A 24,025-nucleotide genomic window follows, 5' to 3' on the forward strand; every position below is an offset into this window, starting at 1 on the left:
TTTTCCATGCAGTAATGTGTTTATTGATCATTTGCCTCAATCCCTGCATTCTGGGTAGGGATGGTGGAGACGTCCTTCTGTGATGTGAGGGGGTCATTGGGAACCTAGAAAAAGGCTCCTCTGACGTAAGTAGGTGTTGAAGGGGGAAAGGAGTCGATCAGACCAGCAGGCTCCATGAAGCTGCAGGAATGAGCTCTCCCAACACTGTGCCAGAAGCGGGAAGTATGAGGAGCCCCTGAAGGGCCAGTGGGTGTAAGAGAGAAAATGTGAGGCAGGTGTTGGGCACCGAGTGGTACCGGATGCTGGAAACAGACTCAGGGCAGCAGTTTCCCTTCTCAGTTCTGGGGCTGAGGGCCACATGTTTGGCCTATATGCTTGTGTAATTCCATGAGGCTGTGGACACTGAAGGCAGACATAACCAGGCCTAGACAGGGGCTGGCCTTTTGGGTAGACACAGATACTGGAGTGGCATCAGGGAGGGCCACAAAGACAGTTTCAAGGTTCAGGAAAATGAGCGGGTGATGCCAAGAGGAATGGGAGCCCAATGCAGACTGTCCACAGGCCCCTATGCATGTCAGCATTAAACAATTATTCACTCGTTGTTCCATACAGGCGTGCCTCAGCCAATCAGAGCATGGAAGCAAAAATACACATAGACACACTTACAGTCTTAATCCCTGGCTCCAGGGAAGAAGCCTCAACACTTGGGATGTTCTACTTTTCATTGGGATTTGAGACTTTGGCCATAAAGAGTGGAGTATGAGTATTTGTGTTATAGATAATCATCAGGAATGGCCTGTTGAAACATACTTCCAGAGGATTCATAATTAGAGCGGATCCCACCATCATGAGTCCTGTGGCAGCCGCTGCCTCTGTGCCCGTCTCACCCACGTCCAGCACAGCCTTGTGGACCACCTGAGGAGAAAGACATCACTCACTGGAGACCAGGAGGAAGGAGAGCAGATTCTGCTGGTGAAGGTGTTTGTTCCTTGCACGAGCTCTCACCCTGGGGTTTCCAAGTCTCTGCTCAGGGTGTGAGATGAGGCATGCCCGGAGTCTGCTCAGTCTTGAGGATCTGTGTTGCCCTCAAACCCACTGCACACTGGGGGATGGGTATAAACAACTCCAGTCCTTACTCCACATCAGCTTCTCAGGAGACCCCGAGGGAACAGCCAGGGTGCTGACAGCCAGTGCAGGCTTCAGCATCCCTCCTGCTGCAGCCTCCTGGGGACACTTGACAGCAATGCACAGGACATGGCTTCTCATTCCCACACTGCCATGCCCTGCTGTACAGATATGAGTCCAGGGTTCTGAGTGGACACTGGACAGAACACTAGTCATCACCAATCTCTGTGTCTGGGAATGTAGCATGCGGTCCTAAGACATCGTCCTTACTATTATTAAGTTTTTATTTCAACTGCCATTCACCCTTGCTATTTCCTTACTGCTACTGTTATGTGTGCTAATCGTCAAGCACTGGGCCATCTGTACAGTGAAGAAGCTGAGGCTGAAAGTGGTTTTTCCTGCTGTGAATTGTGGGTGGCATATTCACTGCACCTTAGGTTGGGGCCAGTGATGGTTGAAGACCTAGGAAGGCTCTCCCATGCCCAGGCTCCTTGATGAGGTTATGTTTAGTTGATACAGGTGGAATTGGCTGCATGATATCCAGCAGAGGCCTATAGGCTGTAATCCAGCTCTCCCAGGATGAAGGAATCCCAGAAATTCAGGCTTTCCCACTCATTTACAATCGCCCACACACCTGACCTTCCCCATCCACATTCAAGCACCAATGAAAACCTCCCAGTGTGTCTTGGATTACCTTAGAGACTCTCAGGTCCTTGTCCCCTGTGATCCTAGACAGGTCAGCCTCCATGGAGAAGACTTCCCTGATGCCCAGCTGTGAAAGGATGCCCTCCATGCTGTAGTCCGTGGAGATCGAGAACTTGGGCAATAAGAGCTCATCGATGATCCTGAAAATAAAAAAGAATAATGTCAGAGTCCTTGGACGGTGAAAGCATGGTGTATCTGGTGCCTCTCTTCATAGACATTGCTCTCAGCAAAGAGAAGCCCTCTTCCTTTCCATGCCTTCATCACATAGCTTTCCTCTTCCTAATGCATTCATTATCCGCCAGTGCCGAGTGCATGAGCCTGTTTACAGGGGCAGACAATGAGCCTTGGTGCCAGCTGTCCCTCTGTGATGCCCCAAATGCAGTCCTTCCTCTGTCATGTGGACCCTCAGACTTCACCTAATGATCCTTCTATTTAAAAATGCACACTGCACCACACTCCAGCTTTCCTTTATTTGAACCCTCATTTTTTTAAACCTCATTCCTTCTCACCTTTCACAAATCAAATAGGGAACACTTGCATTCTATGTCCCCACGCTCTTTCTCAATTAAAGATGAGCCCACAAGGGTAAGAAATTTGGTACCTGAGTATCAGATATCCTATCAGGGTCTAAATCAGACCTTGGCACACAGTAAATCTTCAAGTCATCACTGCATTCCTATGTGTGTGATGAGATGATACAGCTTCACAGGGCAGAGCTGATGCTTAGAGCTGATATCATTTCAACCTCACTCCCCTCTGCCATTCTAAACCCATTCAAGATTCATTGTAATCACAGCCTCTTAGACACAGAGGACTCCTCAGTCCCTGCTCTAGCTGATGTCATCTTGTGAACATCAAGCAAAAAAAAAATGAGAGTAAAATCACGGCCAAAACTACTGAGTCAACAGAGGGAAATTTACCTGTCTCCACTGTTCCCTGCTGTCTCTCTTATAATTATACAGAGTGCTAGTTACCTTCTGAGGAACAGGAACTGCCATCAGGAATGGGAGCCACCAGCTCTGGTTCCTATGGACACTCACCTGGGTCTCAGAGAGTCCTTCCATCTACTCAGGGTCTCTGGCTGTAAGCTGTCTTCCAGCTGCTGCATCTTGCCCTCGTCAGGGAGGATGAACAGGGCGCTGGCATTGCCTGTGTACTTCAGCTCCACCACTGAGCAGGACAGCTCCTCATCCCGGAAGTAGGGTGTGGTCAGAATCTTATGTTTCATCATGGGCACCTTCACAGTCCTCTTGTTGTCCAAGTGGAAGTCAGACTCAAATGTGAAATCAGGGAAAAAAGGTTCCTCCCATTTTCCTAAGGATGAAGCAGGTCATCAGCTGGTAACTGAGAGACCCCACCTCCACCTCTTCTCTGCCCAGCTTCTGAGTCTTGGCAGTAATGAATCCATCTTCAACAACACAGAGTTTCCCTTACTGGTTGCATAATCTGGATTAGAAACAACTTTGGCAGATGTAGAGCATGAATAGGAAGTGATCCACAGGCTTGCTTTGGAAAGGAGAACTCAAAATCAAAGCATCCCTATGTGAGATATCTGAAAAACAGCCAGGGACTTGTGGGTGGGTGTGTAACAGAGAGATGAGAGTGTTAGTGCTGAACTGGAGTCTGGGGAGAGATGGCATCCAATCTTCCTCATGTCTAGAAGGCACTGTCTTGTGGGACAGGTTTTAGGAGAAACAGGACAAGAGAGACTATGTTCTCCCTCACCAGGGTCTGTAGGTGGTGCCCCTCACCTTGAACCACCTAATGGAAGGTAGAAACTAGAGCAATGAATGTGTTTGTCTTGAAGCTCATGAGATCTGCAACTTCCCAGAGTTGGATTACCAGTGCCCATAGCTGTTTGTTTAAGACATAGGAAATGAATCCTCTTCTCCCATATGGGCTATGTTCATATTTATGAATCCCATACATCCTGCCCAGACTTGGCCAATATCCCAAGTGCATATGACCATCTGCAACACACGCTGGAGGATTTGGTACTTTGACAGTTTCTTGGGCTCAGGATCCAGCAACATAAACATACATCCCCACCTCACAGCCAAGCATCCTTGAGCTTGGGTCCTGGGCCAGCAGAGAGAGACACACCCTGCAGTCTAATCCTCCAGCCATCACTCTGCTTACCCTCCATTCAGATCACAGCTTCTCTGGGGACATCCTGGACTCCCATCCTCTGGCCTCCTACCCTACTCTGTCCACAGCCAATTATGTTTTGTCTGTGGTGTCAGAGCCTGCCCTCCTCTGCTCTGGAATATCCAGAGTCCAGACTCCCAAATCCATCCTAGATCTAGTCACATCAAGATTTTTAATCAGGCATCATTTTGTGAACCATTGCCTCACTTCTTGTTCTACCAGGAAGGGTTTTGTAGGTGTGAGCACTGGATGTCTCCACACTAACCTTACTCATGGCAATTCAAGCTTAGTCTCCCAATTGTCCTTCCTCCAACCTCAGCGCCCTTGTCCCAGGAGTGTGCATTCAACACTGAGACCCTGCAGGCAGCCAGGGTTACTAATTTACAAACTAAAAGTCCATGACTTATCCAGACACTAAACACAGAACACTGCCTGGCTGACCAATCCCTCCCTCTAATGGCTTCTCTTCAGAACTTGCTTTTCTATGTCATGGTACAGCATTGCAGAAAAGGCTCATGGGAGAGATCATGCAGAAAAGCTGCCAACGGGGCACTTCAATTATTGTCAGCCATGCTGCTTTCCCCTTAAAATTAGGGTAGCCAGGATCTTAGGTCAAGATCCTAAAGATGGAGATTCTCTAGCAGACAGACTGTATGGGCACATTTTGAAATCCTGTAATGGGCTGAATGAGGGACTCCTTCTAGTAGTTTGAATGCAATTGGTCCCCATAAAGTCACAGGGATTGTCATTTTTAGGAGGCGTGTCTTTGTTAGAGTAGGTGTGGTTCATGGTGGAAGTGTGTCACTGTGGAGGCTGGCTTTGAGGTCTCACAAATGCTGAAGATCCGTTAAAGAGTCTCAGACTACTTCCTGTTGCCTGCAATATAAGGGACTCTCAAATACCTCCCCAGTGCCAAGTCTGCCTGCATACTGCCACCATGATGATCATGGACTGAACCTCTGAAATGTAAGTGAGCCACCCTAATCAAATGTTTTCCTTCATTAGAGTTGCTGTATTCATGGGGTCTCTTCACAGCAATAGGACACTGACTAAGACAGCAGGGAGAAACCATGGCTTCTGTACACTCAGGTTGGCAAAACCATGTGAGGTATTCATTCTGCTAGTCAGTAAATTTAAGGCATAGCCAAGTTCAGCCCTCTTAGAATGAGAACTCAGGGGTAATGTGGAGTAAGTACCAGGAACAGCAACTATATCCGGAAGATCCAAAGGGAGAAGTAGGGTCTGCTAGCAATATGAAGGTAAGCACCCATGTCTAAAAGGCCATGAGCACTGCAATTCAAGTGGTCATTGTAAAGTCACAAGGTACCCAGCCAACATCCTCTCCCTCCATACAACCAGTAGTCATCCTCACCTTTAAAGTAGATGTAATTCACCAGCACCATTAACGTACTGTCATCCAGGTCTGAGATCAGTTCCTTGATCTTCCCATGGGTCTCTTTGCTCACATAGTCATTGATGAGCTTCTTGGCCTCATGAGGCTTCTGGAAGTCAGTGGAGGAGGCCTCAGCCTGGTACAGGGCCCTTGCCTTCTCCTTGAACTCTGCCAGGATCTGCAGGCGTTTTTCCACAAACATGGCGCTGCCTGTGCTGACCTGCACCTGGTCCCCTGGCTGGCTGAGCATGTGCAGGAGGTGCCCAAAGCCCCTGTGGATGTCTCCCTCAGGGGTCTCTGTGAGATTGAACTTGAGACCTTCCAGAATCTCTTCCATGGTGTTGCTGTTTGCTCCCAGGGATAGGACTGCCAAGGCAAATGAGATGCTGAATGGGGAGAAGACGATGTTTTTATCTGGATTCTTCAAAGCCAGCTGCTTGTAGAGGCTGAAGGCAAAGTCGGTGTTGATGAAGGCCATGGTTAGACTGTCCACTTTTGTCTCATTGTTTTGTTCTTCCTGGACTGTGGTTTCCTTTCCCAATGTTCCATCTTGTTGGCAGAGGACAGCAGGGCAGAATGCAGCCACCAAAAGAATAAAAGCTACCCGGAGGGCCATCTTCTCTGCTCTCTAGGTTGACAAGAAAGATCTGTTAAGTCTTGGAGGGGGAGTTGGTGCCATGACCATATTCTGCTGACCGTATCCTTGGTCTGCTTCTCCTTTCTGCCTTTGTGACCATCCATAGGAGGTGCTCTGGCCACTCAAATGGCAGTGCCAGATCTCATGCCCCCAGTAACTGCTGGAGGAAGTGATGCTGTGATAGCCAATTCAGAGAATCAGGAACCATAGAGATGAAGGGTATGTCAGGTCACAATGTAAGGAAGAGAAGGACCCGGGGATGGGGACAGGCCTTGTGTAATCGTAACTTCTTTCCTGTTCTGGCTTAGCACAAGGACTCATTAGAAATCAGGGAATTCTCTCAATTTGCTCTTGTGCCCCACCCACCGTCACCAGCTTGTAGTCAGGACTCAGTGAAGGATCTCTGAATTAGATCAGTAGCAAATGTCCCACCCCAACTCCAGATGACATGTCAATGGCTTCTCCCCACCCTGGACTGCATCTGGTTCATGTTTCTAGATATGGGATGGGCTAATTGAAAGAAAGCACTACACACATCTGTTGTAGTCCCAAAGCCACAAGAACCAATAGGGGATTGTTCTTTAAGCCCTCCAGGATTTCACATAGTGGTTTCTATCTCAGGCTAAGAAGGCTTCCTGGCAGGAAGAAAAATCAATGGTGTCCAGTGTCTGCTGCCTGGGCCATATTCATTTTGCCTGTCAGGATGGCTGTGTGGTGGTAACGGAGAAATGCAGCCTGCTGAGTGGTCCAGGTTACATTATTAGTAAAAGTGTTAGGCTTATCATGGGCATTGTGGGTGTTTTTAGGGAATTTACATGCACCTCTGGAGTGGGGGACTACATGCATCCAAAAAGGCCATATTGAAAACTTGTGATTGTGGTAAACACAGGTGCTCAACTTTAGCCTCTGTCCACTCTATAGGTGAGTTCAGAGAATGTAGATGGTAGGGGAAATGGATGGTGGGGAAGATGGATAGGGCGGAGACAGGACAAGGTAGGGAAAGGATGCAGGAATGAGAAAGTGGAGGAAGAGGGGACAGGAGTGTAGGGGTGAACCCACGATACTGTCCACACCCGAAAGGGGGCCTTTGAAGGGGGCGTGGACAGTGGTATAAGGAACAGATGAGATGTATAAGGAAAGGTAAAAGCACTCTCTCTTGGAAGCCGGTCATGCTTCTCATTTTCCCAGCTTGTATGTAAGTGCTTTCTCCTGTTAATAAAAATATTTGTTTCCCCATTGCATTGATTATCTGTTCACAGGAGGATATGAGCAGGGAGGGAGGGGATCACATGAGGGAGTTAGGGGAAGATGGAAGGGAGAGAAGACTAGAAAAGTGTAGGAGGAAAGTGGAGCGATCAGGTGAAGGGTGTGTTGGGCATGCCTGCAGAGGAGCCAGGGACTTCAGCTGCCTTTAACTGTGCTTATTGTGATTAATGAATCCTTTTCTTTGGGAAAACATTGAAACCATAGTTTACTTCAAAATGATACCCACAGAAAACAGGCTAGTCTGCTTGTGCAAGAGAAAACCTGGCTGAGTGGCTGAGTGGTTGTCTGTTTTCTTCTCTATGAGTGGGTAGAACCCCATTCTTCGCCACGATATTGGAGAAGTGAGGTCCCTGACCCCAAGGGATTTTCTTTCTGTTGTATGCACGGCAGGGATGCCACCTGCCCCATAGGGCTTTTGTAACAGTCCTGTGTCCCCCTACTTATGACAGCAACACCCAGGCTTGACTATGTCTCAATACTTTCTCCTGTGCAGAAGGAGCAGGCTCCATTCTCTCTCCAGGAGCACAGCCCATGGTACAAGCATATTCCATAGGCATGAAGATGCAGACTGGAGAGAAGATTTATATGCACCCCAGAAATGTCCAACCCAGTGCCCCAGGAACAACTCCTCATCATGCCCCATATCAAGACCCCAGCTATTGCAAATACCACAGTCCTGGCAAGGCTCCTCTTCTGTCCCTGGTAAGACGGAACCCTGGTCATTACCTGCAGAGCTGTTGCTGATGCCAGTGTCTACTAGGTGAGTCCTGATGTTCTCAGTTGCTGCTCTCCTGGATTGCTATTCTCCCACTGCACACTGAGGTCTATATATCCCACCAGGGACTCCTCCCACCTCTTAGGAAATGCTGTCACAGACAAGGTATGCTCTTTGCTCAGACTGGAAAATGACTGACAGGATGATCTCTGGTAATGCCAATTATGAAACTTTACCTAGAGTAAACACTGTGTTCCAGTCAATAATGTAGGTGGTTATGGCTTGTTTCTCAATGGTTCAAAGATCAATGTTTAACCAGTGAGTAATCAGAAGCAAAAAGAGAAATCCAATCTGCTCCTGTGTAACCATCGTGTCTGGCAGCAATGGGCATATTCGCAATAGAGATTTGCTCTCCCCACTTTAACTATCAGACTTCTGTAGGGAAGCTGCCTTGTCTGGTGGTGAAGGAAAATCCCTGAAAGCAATCTGTGTGCAGAGCCTGGCTGACTGATCTGATTGCAGTCCTGTAGAGAGATGGGGACATTGCAGGACAGAGGCTAATCACCTTCTCCTGGGCTACGTGCTGCCTCTCTGGAACAGTCATGTTTGCCTTCCTCTGTGTCATAATCAAACCTGTGACAATAGAGTCTATTAACTTGTAGAAAACTAGCTCAACCCGATAGCAAAGGATGCCAGCAGATGACATCTTGTGCCTGTAGATAGGCTCCCCCATCTTGATGCACCCCTGCATTTTAAACTTGCCTTGACTTGTGACTTTCTTTCTCTTGTAAATCTATAAAGTTTTTTAATTGCTTCCTCATTAGAACATGTTTAGGTAACCTAAGCCAGTTACCTTGGACCATAGTCTTCACAATGGGTCTTATAAAGCATCTGCTATTTCCTTTAGGATGACACCTGTGGTGTTTTTGCCTACAGTGGGGTTAGAGACTCAGCAGACAGGGTCAGGTCCAAAGCTGCTGCCCCAAAATGGAGGTGCTCATTCTAACAAGAAGGATTTTGGCCATGTAATCAGTAGCCCACATGCAGGGCTCTATGTACCAGGTAAGCAGATCACCCATGGTGCATTTCGGTTTGCCAGGAGTCACTTTAACCTTCTCACAAATGTCAGTAACCTCAGAGAAGGGCACCTAGCTCCCCTTCAATCCAGAGAGGCTGAATCAGCTCTCAGATCCCTACCCTGATCTCATATAAGATCTGTTTTCTTTTATGTCTTTTTGCCCCTCCACGGACTCAATCTATTCTTTAAACTTCCCTCTGAGACATCACAAGCCAGGCCTCCATCCTCTGCACAGTTCTCGACATTCTTGTCTTCCAGCTCTCACACAACATCCCACTGAGATCCCAACACTCAGTGGCTTTTCCAGTCCAAAGTTCCAAAGTCCTCCCACTATCCTCCCAAACCACAGTAGGTCTGTCACAGCAATACCCCACTGCACTGGAACCATCTTGTCTTATTTAGGGTTTCCTTTCTTCCTTCCTCCTTCCCTCCCTCCCTCCCTCTCTCCCTCCCTCCCTCCCTCCCTCTCTCTGTCTTGCTTTCTTTTTTTATTTAACATGTCAATCCCAAATCCCTCTCCCTCCCCTCCTCCCCTGCCCTCCCCACCAGGCCCCCCAGTGTCCTATTTATGAAACACTATAGCCAAAATCATTTGGGGGAGATAACTGCATATTTGTCTTTTACCTCCACATTGCAGTCCATCATTGAAGAGACTTAGGAGAGGAACTCAAAAGGGAAAGAACCTGAGACAGGAGCTGAGGTCCAGGAGGGACGCTGCTCACAGCCTTTCCTGCCCTAGCTTGTTCAGTTTGCTGTTTTATAGGACTGCCAGTCCAGGAACGCAACCAGCCACCATGAGTTTGACGTCCTTAATCACCAACTAATTAAGATTTCTTAGCACCAGATATTATGGAAACATATTCTTAAATTAAGATTCCCTTATTAATTCAGCTCTCTCTCTCCCTCCCTCCCTCTCTCTCTCTCTCTCTCTCTCTCTCTCTCTCTCTCTCTCTCTCTCTCTCTCTCTCTCTGTGTGTGTGTGTGTGTGTGTGTGTGTGTTCAGTTGGCATAAGACCAGCCACAGCCACCACCGGGCCCATGAACAAAGTGGTCATGGAGATAGCAATGAGGGTTTTGCATAGGTGTGACAACAGGGACAACCAGTCAGAAAGGATGATATGACTACATCTGCCACTGAGTGCCAGATCTGCCAGCAGCGGACCAATCTGAGACCCAGATATGATATCATTTTCCTATATAACTAGCCAGTGACCTGGTGGCAAGTTGACCCCTGTTGACCACTTCCCACCTGAAAAGAAAAATGGTTTATCCTTACTGGATATGCTGGTTGGCCACAATGACTGGAGTTTATCAATGTTTGGCCCACAGGGAGTGGCACTATTAGGAGGTATGCCTCTTTTTCTTCCTTTTTTATTTAAGTTAGAATCAAGGTTGCTTCACATGTCAATCCCAGCTCCCTCTCCCTCCATTCCTCCCCCCACCACTCCCCCAAGCCCCCCAGTCACTCACCCAATCTCTACTCTGATCCCCAGGGAATGTGAGACCCTCCATGGAGGATCTCCAGAGTCTGTCATTTCATCTAGGGCAGGGCCTAGGCCCTCCCCCTTGTGTCCAGGCTGAGAGAGCATCCCTTCTTGTGGGATGGGCAGCCAAAGTCCATTTGTATGCCAGGGATAAATACTACTCAATGTCCCATAGATTACCTAGGCCTCCTCACTAACACCCACATTCAGTGTGTCTGGATCAGTCCCATGCTTTCCACACAGCCATCAATCTGGGGTCCAAGAGGTCCTCCTTGTTCAGGTCAGCTGTTTATGTGGGTTAAACCAGCCTAGTCTTAACTGCTTTGCTCATCAGTTTTCCCTTTCTGTCACTGGATTCCAGGAGTTCAGTTCAGTGTTTAGGTGTGGGTGTCTACCTCTGCTTCCATCAGTTGCTGGATGAAGGTTCTGTTTCCTAGAGTCTCTGGCAGTGGGATTGTATGCTGGCACTCCCCTCATTCATGTCTAAAATCCATATATAAGTGAGTACATGCATTGTTTGTCTTTTTATGTCTGGATTACCTCACTCAGGATGGTTTCTTATAGTGCCATCCATTTGCCTGCAAATTTCAAGATTCCATTGTTTTTATTCACTGATTAGTACTCCATTGTGTAAATGTTCCACATTTTCTCTATCCACTCTTCAGTTGTGTGGCATCTAGGTTGCTTCCAGGTTCTGGCTATTACTAATAATGCTGCTATGAACATAGGGGAACAGACATCCTTGTTGCATGATTGTGCATCTTTTGGGCTTATGCCTCAGAGTGGAATTGTGATAGACTGATTCCCATTTTTCTGAGGAATCTCCATACTGATTTCCAAAGTGGCTGAACAAGTTGGCACTCCCACCAGCAGTGAAGGAGTGTTCCCTTTTCTCCACGTCCTCTCCAGCATAAACTGGAGCTTTTGATTTTAGCCATTTAGACAGGAGTAAGATGGTATCTCAGAGTTCTTTTGATTTGCATTTCCCTGATGGCTAGGGGTGTTGAGCACTTTCTTAAGTGTCTATCAGCCATTTTAGACTGAGAATTCTCTATTTAGTTCTGTAGCCCATTTTTAATTGGATCTTTTGGTGTTTTGGAGACTTGCTTCTTGAGTTCTTTGTAAATTTTGGAGATCAGCCCTCTGTCAGATGTGGGGTTAGTGAATATCTTTTCCCAATCTGTGGGTTGCCTTTTTGTCTTGCTGACAAGACTCTGCCTTATAGAAGCTTCTCAGTTTCAGGAGGTCCCATTTGTTAATTGTCAATCTTAGTGTCTATGCTACTGGAGTTATGTTCAGGAAGCTGTCTCCTGTACCAATTCACTCAAGGGTACCACCCACTCTCTCTTCTAAGAGGTTCAGTGTGGCTGGATGTATTCAACATCTTTGATCCATTTGGATTTAAGTTATGTGCATGGCGATAGACATGGATCTATCTGTAGTCTTCTACACGTCAGCATCCAGTTATGCCAGCACCATTTTTGAAGATGCTTTCTTTTTTCCATTGTATAATTTTAGCTTCTTTGTCAAAGATCGGGTTTTCATCCTGTATGGGTTAATCTCGAGGTGTTCAATTCGATTCTATTGGTCTATCTGTCTATTTTTGTGCCAATACAAAGCTGTTTTCAGGACTATAGCTCTGTAATACTGCTTGAAGTTAGCGATGGGGATACCTCCGGACATTGCCTTGTTAAACAGGGTTGTTTTTATTATCCTGGGTCTTTTGTTTTTCCATATAAAGTTGAGAATTGTTCTTTCAAGGTCTGTGAAGAATTGTGCTGGGATTTTACTGGGGATTGCATGTAAACTATCATATCATCTGCAAATAGTGAAAGTTTGACCTCTTCCTTTCCAATTTGTATCCCCTTGATCTCCTTTTGTTGTCATATGGCTCTAGCTATAACTTCAAGGACAATATTGAAAAGGTATGGAGAGAGTGGACAGCCTTGTCTTGTTCCTGATTGTAGAGGAATTGCTTTGAGTTTCTGTCCATTTAGTTTGATGTTGGCTGTTGTTTTGCTGTGTATAGCTTCTATTATGTTAAGGTAAATTCCTGTTATTCTGGATCTCTTCAAGACCTTTATCATGAAGGGGTGTCGGATTTTGTCAAAGGCTTTTTCAGTATCTAGTCAGATGATCATGTAATTTTTGTTTCTCAGCTTATTTATATAGTGGATTACATTGATGGATTTTCATATGTTGAACCATACCTGCAACCCTGGGATGAAGCCTACTTGACCATGGTGGATGAGTTTTCTGATGTGTTCTTGGATCCGATTTGCAAGTATTTTATTGAGTATTTTTGTATCAATGTTCATGAGGGATATTGGTCTGATGTTCTCTTTCTTAGTTGTGTCTTTGTGTGGATTGGGTATCAATGTTACTGAAGCCTCGTAAAAAGAGTTTGGCAAAGACCCTTCTGCTTTTATTGTGTGGAATACAATTGGTATAAGCCGTTCTTTGAATTTCTGGTAGAATTCTGCACTGAGGCCATCTGGACCTGGACTTTTTTTGGTTGGGAGACTTTTGATGACAGCTTCTATTTCCATAGGGGTTATAGGTCTATTTAAATTGCTTATCTGTTCTTGCCTTAATTTTAGCAAGTGATATCTATCCAGAATATTGTCCATTTTCTTTAAATTTTTGAATTTTGTGGAGTACAGGTTTTCAAAGTATGACCTGATGATTCTCTGGATTTCTTCAATGTCCATTGTTATGTCCCCCTTTTCATTTCTAATTGTGTTAATTTACATGTTCATACTCTGCTGTTTGGTAAGTTTGGATAAAGGTTTGCCTATCTTGACGATTTTCTCAAAGAACCAATTCTTCGCTACAGAATTCTTTTTATTATTTTCCTAGTTTCTACTTTATCAATTTCAGCCCTCAATTGGATTATTTCCTGGCATCTACTTCTCCTGGGTGAGTTTGCTTCTTTGTGTTCTAGAGCTTTCACTTGTGCTGTTAATTCTCTAGGGTAACTATTCTCCAGTTTCTTCATATGGACACTTAGTGCTATGAACTTCCCTCTTAGCACTGCTTTCAAAGTGTCCCATAGGTTTGGGTATATTGTGTCTTCATTCTCATTGAATTCTAGGAAGCCTTTAATTTCTTTTTGTATTTCTTCTTTGACCCAGGAATGGTGCAATTGTGCATTATTCAGTTTCCATGAGTTTGTAGAGTTTCTGCAATTTGTGTGGCTGTTGAATTCTAATTTTAATGCATGGTGGTCTGACAAGATGTATGGAGTTATTCCAATTTTTTTTGTACCTGTTGTGGTTTGATATGTTGCCAAGTATGTTGTCAATTTTTTTTCCTTTTTTTTATTAATATTTTTTTTATTTTCCATTTTAAATTTAGATAAGAAACAAGGTTGCTTCACAAGTCAGTACGAGGTCCCTCTCCCTTTCCCTCCCCTCCTCCCGTGCCCTCCCCCCATCCCCCCCGTTATCCCCTCATTCCCCCAGGGAGGGTGAGGCCCTCCATGGGGGTGTCCATAGTCTGTCATTTCATATAGGGCAGGGCCTAGACCCTTCCCCAAGAGTTCAGGGTGAGAGTGCACCTCACATTGTTCTATGGGAGTCCAGAGACCGTGTGTATACTTGGGATGGGTACTGATCTGCTGTCCAAGGCTCAATAGATTATCTAGGCCTCCTCACTGACACCCAGATTCAGGGGGTCTTGATCAGTCCCATGCTGGATTCCCAGGCTGATGCCTGGGATTCAAGAGTTAACCTTTGTCTGGTCAGCTGTTTCTGGGGGTTCAACCAGCCCAGTCTTAATCCCTTTGATCATCAGTCCTCCCTCTCTGATACTGGCTTTCTTGAGTTCAGCTCAGTACTTAACCAGCCAGTAAATGAAGTTTCTGTTTCCCAGACTCTCTTGCAATAGGATTGTAGGCTGGCACTCCCCAGATCTATGTCTAAAATCCATATATGAGAGAATACATGCCATGTTTCTCTTTTTGTGACTGGGTTACCTCACTCAGGATGGTTTCTTCTAGTGTCATCCATTTGCCTGCGAATCTCATGATTCCATTATTTTTTTCTGCTGAATAGTACTCCATTGTGTAGATGTACCACATTTTCTCTATCCATTCTTCAGGTGAGGGACATCTAGGTTGCTTCCAAGTTCTGGCTATTACAAATAAAGCTGCTATGAACATAGTGGAACAGACATCTTTGTTATATGAATGGGCATCTTTTGGATATATGCCTAAGAGTGCAGTTGCTGGGTCTTGTGGTAGGTTTATTCCCATTTTTCTGAGGAATCTCCATACTGATTTCCAAAGTGGCTGAACCAGTTGGCACTTCCACCAGCAATGGAGGAGTGTCCCCCTTTCACCACATCCTCTCCAGCATAAATTGTCATTGGTGTTTTTGATTTTAGCCATTCTGACAGGAGTGAGATGGTATCTCAGAGTTGCTTTGATTTGCATTTCCCGGATGGCTAAGGATGTTGAGCACTTTCTCAAGTGCCTCTCAGCCATTTTAGACTCCTCTATTGAAAACTCTCTATTTAGTTCTGCAGCCCACTTCTTAATTGGGTCCTTTGCTGTTTTGGAGACTTGCTTCTTGAGTTCTTTGTAAATTTTGGAGATCAACCCTCTGTCAGATGTGGGATTAGTGAATATTTTTCCCATTCTGTGGGCTGCCTTTTTGTCTTGCTGACTGTGTCCTTTGCCTTACAGAAGCTTCTCAGTTTCAGTAGGTCCCATTTATTAATTGTTGATCTCACTGTCTGTGCTACTGGTGTTATGTTCAGGAAGCTGTCTCCTGTACCAATTCGTTCAAGGGTACCACCCAGTTTCTCTTCTAAGAGGTTCAGTGTGGCTGGATTTATGTTGAGGTCTTTGATCCATTTGGACTTAAGTTTTGTGCATGGCGATAAACATGGATCGATCCGCATTTTTCTACATGCCAGTCTCCAATTATGCCAGCACCATTTGTTGAAGATGCTTTCTTTATTCCATTGTATATTTTTAGCTTCTTTGTCAAAGATCAGATGTTCGTACGTGTGTGGGTTAATACCCGGATTTTCAATTCGATTCCATTGGTCTGCCTGTCTATTTTTGTGCCAATACCAAGCTGTTTTCAGGATTATAGCTCTATAATAGAGCTTCAAGTCAGGGATAGTGATGCCTCCGGACGTTGCCTTGTTGAACAGGGTTGTTTTGGCTATCCTGGGTCTTTTGTTTTTCCATACAAAATTGATTATTGTTCTTTCAAGGTCTGTGAAGAATTGTGCTGGGATTTTAATGGGGATAGCATTGAATCTGTAGATTGCTTTTGGCAGGATTGCCATTTTTACTACATTGATCCTACCTATCCAAGAGCATGGGAGATCTTTCCATTTTCTGAGGGCTTCTTTAATTTCTTTCTTTAAAGATTCAAAGTTCTTACGATACAGGTCTTTCACTTGTTTGGTTAGCGTTACCCCAAGGTATTTTATGTTGTTTGTGGCAATTGTAAAGGGTGATGTTTCTCTGATTTCTCTTTCAGCCCTTTTATCATCTGTATATAGTAGGGCTACTGACTTTCTTGAGTTGATCTTGTAACCTGCCACTTTGCTGAAGGTGTTAATCAGCTGTAAGAGTTCCCTGGTAGAGTTCTTTGGGTCATTGATGTAAACTATCATATCGTCTGCAAACAGTGAAAGTTTGACTTCTTCCTTCCCAATTTGCATCCCCTTGATCCCCCTTTGTTGTCGTATGGCTATAGCTAGAACTTCAAGTACCATGTTGAAAAGGTATGGAGAGAGTGGACAGCCTTGTTTTGTTCCTGATTTTAGAGGAATTGCGTTGAGTTTCTGTCCATTTAGTTTGATGTTGGCTGTTGGTTTACTGTATATGGCTTTTATTATGTTTAAGTATGTCCTTGTTATCCCAGATCTCTCCAAGACCTTTATCATGAAGGGGTGTTGGATTTTGTCAAAGGCTTTTTCAGCATCTAGTGAGATGATCATGTGATTTTTGTTTTTCAGCTTGTTTATATGGTGGATTACGTTGATGGATTTTCGTATGTTGAACCATCCCTGCATCCCTGGGATGAAACCTACTTGATCGTGGTGAATGATTGTTTTGATGTGTTCTTGGATCCGATTTGCCAGTATTTTATTGAGTATTTTTGCATCAATGTTCATGAGGGATATTGGTCTGAAGTTCTCTTTCTTGGTTGTATCTTTGTGTGGCTTGGGGATCAAGGTTATTGAAGCCTCATAGAAAGAGTTTGGCAAAGACCCTTCTGCTTCTATTGTGTGGAACACTTTGAGAAGAATTGGTATAAGCTGTTCTTTGAATTTGTGGTAGAATTCTGCACTGAGGCCATCTGGACCTGGACTTTTTTTGGTTGGGAGACTTTTGATGACAGCTTCTATTTCCATAGGGGTTATAGGTCTATTTAAATTGCTTATCTGTTCTTGATTTAGTTTTGGCAAATGATAGCTGTCCAGGAAGTCATCCATTTCCTTTAAAATTTCGAGTTTTGTGGAGTACAGGTTTTCAAAGTATGACCTAATGATTCTCTGGATTTCCTCAGAGTCTGTTGTTATGTCCCCCCTTTTCATTTCTGATTTTGTTAATTTGCGTGTTCACTCTCTGCTGTTTGGTAAGTTTGGACAAAGGTTTGTCTATCTTGTTGATTTTCTCAAAGAACCAACTCTTCGTTGCATTGATTCTTTGTATTGTTTTCCTGGTTTCTACTTTGTTGATTTCAGCCCTCAATTTGATTATTTCCTGGCGTCTACTCCTCCTGGGGGAGTTTGCTTCTTTGTGTTCTAGAGCTTTTAGCTGTGATGTTAATTCTCTGGTATAACTGTTTTCCTGTTTCTTCATGTGAGCACTTAGTGCTATGAACTTCCCCGTAGCACTGCTTTCAAAGTGTCCCATAGGTTTGGGTATGTTGTGTCTTCATTCTCATTGAATTCGAGGAAGTCTTTAATTTCTTTTTTTATTTCCTCTTTGACCCAGGGATGGTGCAGTTGAGCATTATTCAATTTCCATGAGTTTGTAGGTTTTCTGCAATTTGTGTTGTTGTTGAATTCTAATTTTAATGCATGGTGGTCTGATAAGATGCATGGAGTTATTCCAATTTTTTTGTAGCTGCTGAGGTTTGATATGTTGCCAAGTATGTGGTCGATTTTTGAGAAGGTTCCATGTGGTGGTGAGAAGAAGGTATATTCTTTTTTATGTGGATGAAATGTTCTATAGATATCTGTTAATCCCAGTTGGGTCATTACTTCTATTAGACCCTTTGCTTCTTTGTTGAGTTCCTGTCTGGTATTCTTGTCTAGTGGTGAGAGTGGTGTGTTGAAATCTCCCACTATAACTGTGTGGGGCTTTAGATGAGATTTAAGTTCTAATAATGTTTCTTTAACGAATGTGGATGCCTTTGTATTGGGGGCATAGATGTTCAGGATAGACACTTCGTCTTGGTGGGTTTCACCTGTGATGAGTATGTAATGACCTCCTTCATCTCTTTTGATTGATTTTATTTTAAAGTCTAGTTTGTTAGATATTAGGATTGCTACCCCTGCTTGTTTCTTGGGTCCATTTGATTGAAAAATTTTTCCCAACCTTTAACTCTCAAGTAATGTCTGTCTTTGAGGGTGAGGTGTGTTTCTTGTATGCAGCAGAAGGAAGGGTTCTGTCTTCGAATCCATTCTGCTAGTCTGTGTCTTTTTATGGGTGAGTTAAGGCCGTTAATATTGAGGGATATTAATGACCATTGATTGCTCATCCTCCTTCGATTTGCGATGGTTGTTGTTGGTGGAATTATGGGTGGAATTTTGCCCCTTTGTTCTTTTGGATGTTGGTAGAGAGGGATTCTTATGTTTTTCTGGTTGTAGTTAGCTTCCTTGGGTTGGAGTTTTCCTTCCAAAATTTTCTGTAGGGCTGGGTTAGTGGACACATATTGGTTGAATCTAGTTTTGTCATGGAATATCTTGTTTTCTCCGTCTATAGTGATTGAGAGCTTTGCCGGGTATAGTAGTCTGGGCTGGCATCCATGGTCTCTTAGTGTAGGTAGAATATCTATCCAGGACCTTCTGGCTTTCAGAGTTTCCATGGAGAAATCAGGTGTAATTCTGATAGGTCTGCCTTTATATGTTACTTGACCTTTTTCCTTAGCTGCTCTTAATATTCTTTCTTTATTCTGTATGTTTGGGGTCTTGATTATTATGTGGCGAGGGGATTTTTTTTTTGTGGTCCACTCTATTTGGTGTTCTGTAGGCTTCTTGTACCTTCATTGGCATGTCTTTCTTAAGGTTGGGAAAGTTTTCTTCTATGATTTTGTTGAATATGCCTTCTGCCCCTTTGAGGTGGATTTCTTCTCCTTCTTCTATACCTATTATTCTTAGGTTTGGTCTTTTCATGGTGTCCCATAATTCCTGGATGTTTTGTGTTAAGGATTTGTTGGATTTAAGGTTTTCTTTGGTTGATAAATCCATTTCTCCTAATGTATCTTCAACACTTGAGATTCTCTCTTCCATCTCTTCTATTCTGTTGGTAATGCTTGTATTGGTAGTGCCTGACTGTTTGTCCAGCTTTTCTATTTTCTGCCTTTCTTCAGATTGTGTTTTTTTAGTGTCTCTATTTCAGTTTTCAACCCTTGCAGCGTTTGCATTGCTTCTTGCAATTTTCTGTTTATCTGTTCGTCCGTTTGTTGCCTTTTATGAATTTTTTGGTTTGTTCTTTCTTCCATTTCTTGCATTTTTTGGTTTGCTTTTTGTTCTATTTCTTGGATTTTGTGCTTTGTTTCTTCTTCCATTTCCTGCCTTTTTTGGTTTGTTTCTTCCTCCATTTTTTTCATTTTTTGCTTTGTTTTTTCTACCATTTCTTGCATTTTTTGCTTTGTTTCTTCTTCCATTTCCTGCCTTATTTGGTATGTTTCTTCTTCTAATTCTTGCATTTTTTGCTTTGCTTTTTCTTCCATTTCTTGCATTTTTTGCTTCATTTCTTCTTCCATTTCGTGCCTTTTTTGGTTTGTTTTTTCTTCCAATTCTTGCATTTTTTGGTTTGTTTTTTCTTCCATTTCTTGCATTTTTTGGTTTGTTTTTTCTTCCATTTCTTTGAGGGATTTTCCAATATCCTCTTTTAGGGCCTCTATCATTTTCATGAAAGTGCTTTTAAGGTCGTTCTCTTCTGCTTCCTTCGCGTTGGAATATTGGGGTCTTGCTGGTGTGGAGTCTCTAGAATCTGGCGGTGTCATATTTGTTTTTCTGTTGCTGACTGTGTTTTTGTATTGTCTCTTTCCCATCTCTTCTTTTAGTGGGTGCAGAAAGAGCCCCTTCCTGGTCTGGGGACCAGAGTTCCCTTTGGTGGGTGCTAGTAAGTCCAGTAATCTGGTGGTTCTTCTATGCCTTGTCCAAATGCTGGTCCGTGGGTAGAGAAGAAGAACAGGAATCTGGGGCGCTTAGCCTCCTACCTGGTCCCCTGGACCCTATGCTGGGTCCTGTTGTACCTGATCCGGAACAGCTACTCCCCTGGTCTCCCTGGCTCCTGTAGTTTCCTGGTCTCTTTGGTGGGAGAGAAGATCTGGAGTCTGGGGTGCTTGGCTCCCACCGGGATTGGGAGCTCTGTGCAGTTCCCAGGCGATCTGCAGGCTCTGGAACACAGGCCGGGAAGCTGGCCTGTTTACCTGATGATGCCAGAGGGACAGCTACTTCCCTGTACTCCCAGCCTCCTCTCCTTTCCTGGAATCGTTGGTGGGAGAGAAGATCTGGAGTCTGGGGTGCTTGGCTCCCGCCGGGATTGGGAGCTCTGTGCAGTTCCCAGGCGATCTGCAGGCTCTGGAACACAGGCCGGGAAGCTGGCCTGTTTACCTGATGCTCCCGCCGGGCTTGGGAGCTCTGTGCAGTTCCCAGGCGATCTGCAGGCTCTGGAACACAGGCCTGGAAGCTGGCCTGTTTACCTGATGCTCCCGCCGGGCTTGGGAGCTCTGTGCAGTTCCCAGGCGATCTGCAGGCTCTGGAACACAGGCCGGGAAGCTGGCCTGTTTACCTGATGATGCCAGAGGGACCGCTACTTCCCTGTGCGCCCAGCCTCATGTTGTCGATTTTTGAGAAGGTTCCATAAGGCGCTGAGAAGAAGGTGTCCTCTTTTTTATTTTTTATTTTTCAATTTAAATTTAAATTAGAAACAAGGTTGCTTCACATGTCAATCCCAGGTCCCTCTCCCTTTCCCTCCCCTCCTCCAACACCCTCCCACCCCCCCCAATATCCTCTCATTTCCCCAGGAAGGGTGAGGTCCTCCATGGGGGTGTCCATAGTCTGTCATTTCATCCAGGGCAGGGCCTAGACCCTCCCCCAAAAGTCCAGGGTGAGAGTGCATCTTTCATTGTTGGATGGGCACCCAAAGTCCATTTGTATGCCCGGGATAAATACTGATCTACTACCCAAGGCACAATATATTGCCTAGGCCTCCTCACTGACACCCACATTCATGGGGGTCTTGATCAGTCCCATGCTGGATTCCCAGCCATCAGTCTGGAATTCAAGAGCTAACCCTTTTCAGGTCAGCTGTTTCTGGGGGTTAAACCAGCCCAGTCTTAACCCCTTTGCTCATCAGTCCTCCCTCTCTGTCACTGGATTCCTTGAGTTCAGCTCAGTGTGTAGCTGTGGGAGTCTGTCTCTGCTTCCATCAGCCATTGAATGAAGGTTGTATTTTCCAGACTCTCTGGCCGTGGGATTGTAGGCTGACACTCCCCAGATCTATGTCTCAAATCCATATATGAGAGAGTACATGCCATGTTTCTCTTTTTGTGACTGGGTTACCTCACTCAGGATGTTTTTTTCTAGTGCCATCCATTTGCCTGCAAATCTCAAATTTCAGGATTCCATTGTTTTTTTTTTTCTTCTGCTGAATAGTACTCCATTGTGTAAATGTACCACATTTTCTCTATCCACTCTTCAGTTGAGGGGCATCTAGGTTGCTTCCAGGTTCTGGCTATTACAAACAATGCTGCTATGAACATAGTGGAGCAGATGCCCTTGTTGTATGAACTTGCCTCATTTGGATATATGCCTAAGAGTGGAATTGCTGGGTCTAGTGGTAGATTAATTCCCATTTTCCTGAGGAATCTCCATACTGATTTCCAAAGAGGCTGTATGAGTCGGCACTCCCACCAGCAGTGGAGGAGTGTTCCTCTCTCTCCACATCCTCTCCAGCATAAATTGTCTTCGGTGTTTTTTATTCTAGCCATTCTGACAGGAGTAAGATGGTATCTCAGAGTTGTTTTGATTTGCATTTCCCTGATGGCTAAGGATGTTGAGCACTTTCTTAAGTGTCTCTTGGCCATTTTAGCCTCCTCTACTGATAATTCTCTATTTAGCTCTGTACCCCACCTTTCACGTGGATCCTTTGGTGTTTTGGAGACTTGTTTCTTGAGTTCTTTGTAAATTTTGGAGATTAGCCCTCTGTCAGATGTAGGGTTAGTGAATATCTTTTCCCATTCTGTGGCCTGCCTTTTTGTCTTTTTGACTGTGTCCTTTGCCTTACAGAAGCTTTTTAGTTTGAGAAGGTCCCATTTGTTAATTGTCGATCTCAGTGCCTGTGCCACTGGTGTTATGTTTAGGAAGTGGTCTCCTGTACCAACTCGTTGAAGAGTATCTCCCACTTTCTCTTCTAAGAGTTTCAGTGTGGTTGGATTTATGTTGAGGTCTTTGATCCATTTGGACTTAAGTTTTGTGCAAGGGGATAGACATGGATTTATCTGCAGTCTTCTGCATGCCAATTTCCAGTTATGCCAGCACCATTGGTTGAAGATGCTTTCTTTTTTCCATTATATAATTTTAGCTTCTTTGTCAAAAATCAAGTGTTCATAGGTGTGTGAGTTAAAACTAGGGCTTTCGATTCGGTTCCATTGGTCTACCTGCCTATTTTTGTGCCAATACCAAGCTGTTTTCAGGACTATAGCTCTATAATAGAGCTTGAAGTCAGGTATGGTGATGCCTCCTGAAGTTCCTTTATTGTATAGGGATGTTTTGGCTATCCTGGGCCTTTTCTTTTTCCATATGAAGTTGATTAATGTTATTTCCAGGTCCTTGAAGAATTGTGATGGAATTTTGATAGGGATTGCATTGAATCTATAGACTGCTTTTGGCAAGATTGCCATTTTTATTATGTTGATCCTACCAATCCAAGAGCATGGGAGATCTTTCCATTTTCTGGTATCTTCTTTGATTTCTTTCTTTAAAGACACAAAGTTCTTGATATACAGGTCTTTCACTTCCTTGGTTAACATTATCCCCAGATATTTGATGCTGTTTTTGGCTATTGTAAAGGGTGATGTTTCTCTGATTTCTTTCTCAGTCACTTCATCATCTGTATATAATAGGGCCACTGATTTTTTGAGTTTACCTTGTATCCTGCCACATTGCTGAAGGTGTTTATCAGCTCTAGGAGTAACCTTGCGGAGTTTTTTGGGTCACTTATGTAAACTATCATATCATCTGCAAATAGTGAAAGTTTGACTTCTTCTTTTCCTATTTGTATCCCCTTTATCTCCTTTAGTTGTCTTATTGCTGTAGCTAGAACTTCAAGTACAATATTGAAGAGATATGGAGAGAGTGGACAGCCTTGTCTTGTTCCTGATTTTAGAGGAATTGCTTTGAGTTTCTCTCCATTTAGTTTGATGTTAGCTGTTGGTTTACTGTATATTGCTTTTATTATATTCAGGTACGTTCCTGTTATCCCTGATCTCTCTAGGACCTTTATCATGAAGGGGTGCTGGATTTTGTCAAAGGCTTTTTCAGCATCTAGTGAGATGAGCATGTGGTTTTTCTTTCGCAGATTGTTTATATGGTGTATTACATTGATAGATTTTCTAATGTTGAACTATCCCTGCATTCCTGGACTGAAGCCTACTTGATCATGGTGGATGATTTTTCTGATGTGTTCTTGAATCCGGTTTGCGAGTATTTTATTGAGTATTTTTGCATCAATATTCATGAGGGATATTGGTCTGATGTTCTCTTTCTTAGTTGTGTCTTTGTGTGGCTTGGGTATCAAGGTAATTGTAGCCTCGTAGAAAGAGTTTGGCAGTAAGCCTCCTGCTTCTATTGTGTGGAATACTTTGAGGAGTATTGGAATTAGCTCTTCTTTTAATTTCTGGTAGAATTCTGCACTGAAGCCATCTGGGCCTGGGCTTTTTTTGTTTGGGAGACTTTTAATGACTGCTTCTATTTCATTAGGGGTTATAGGTCTGTTTATATTGTTTATCTGTTCTTGATTTAGTTTTGGCAAGTGATATCTATCCAGGAAATTGTCCATTTCCTTTAAATTTTCAAATTTTGTGGAGTACAGATTTTCAAAGTATGCCCTGATGATTCTCTTGATTTCCTCAGAGTCCGTTGTTATGTCCCCTTTTTCATCCCTGATTTTGTTAATTAGCATGCTCTCTCTCTGTCTTTTGGTTAGTTTGGACAGAGGTTTGTCTATTTTGTTGATTTTCTCAAAGAACCAACTCTTTGTTTCATTGAT

The 24,025-nt window shown here is 44.1% G+C and overlaps 1 protein-coding gene across 1 annotated transcript; it reads right to left on the reverse strand.

Moving 5' to 3' along the window:
• LOC121139259 (serine protease inhibitor A3N-like) lies at positions 1-8,061 on the reverse strand. The gene is made up of 5 exons (XM_040742564.1): positions 8,001-8,061; positions 5,351-5,999; positions 2,871-3,144; positions 1,820-1,970; positions 1-915 (listed from the first exon to the last, which is right to left on the reverse strand). The coding sequence occupies exons 2-5, from the start codon at positions 5,985-5,987 to the stop codon at positions 715-717; spliced, it is 1,263 nt and encodes a 420-aa protein (XP_040598498.1). The 5' UTR covers positions 5,988-5,999; positions 8,001-8,061; the 3' UTR covers positions 1-714.
• Positions 8,062-24,025: the final 15,964 nt, after the last annotated feature.

The sequence above is a fragment of the Mesocricetus auratus genome, unplaced genomic scaffold, assembly GCF_017639785.1.
Source record: "Mesocricetus auratus isolate SY011 unplaced genomic scaffold, BCM_Maur_2.0 Super-Scaffold_15014, whole genome shotgun sequence".
NCBI lineage: Eukaryota > Metazoa > Chordata > Mammalia > Rodentia > Cricetidae > Mesocricetus > Mesocricetus auratus.

Coding starts and splice junctions, on each gene's coding strand:
- LOC121139259 (XM_040742564.1), bottom strand. CDS start 5,987: ATGGCCCTCCGGGTAGCTTTTATTCTTTTGGTGGCTGCATTCTGCCCT. Junction 3,145..5,350: donor GAATTACATCTACTTTAAAG/GTGAGGATGACT, acceptor CTTCATCCTTAG/GAAAATGGGAGGAACCTTTT. Junction 916..1,819: donor AGGACCTGAGAGTCTCTAAG/GTAATCCAAGAC, acceptor CTTTCTCCTCAG/GTGGTCCACAAGGCTGTGCT.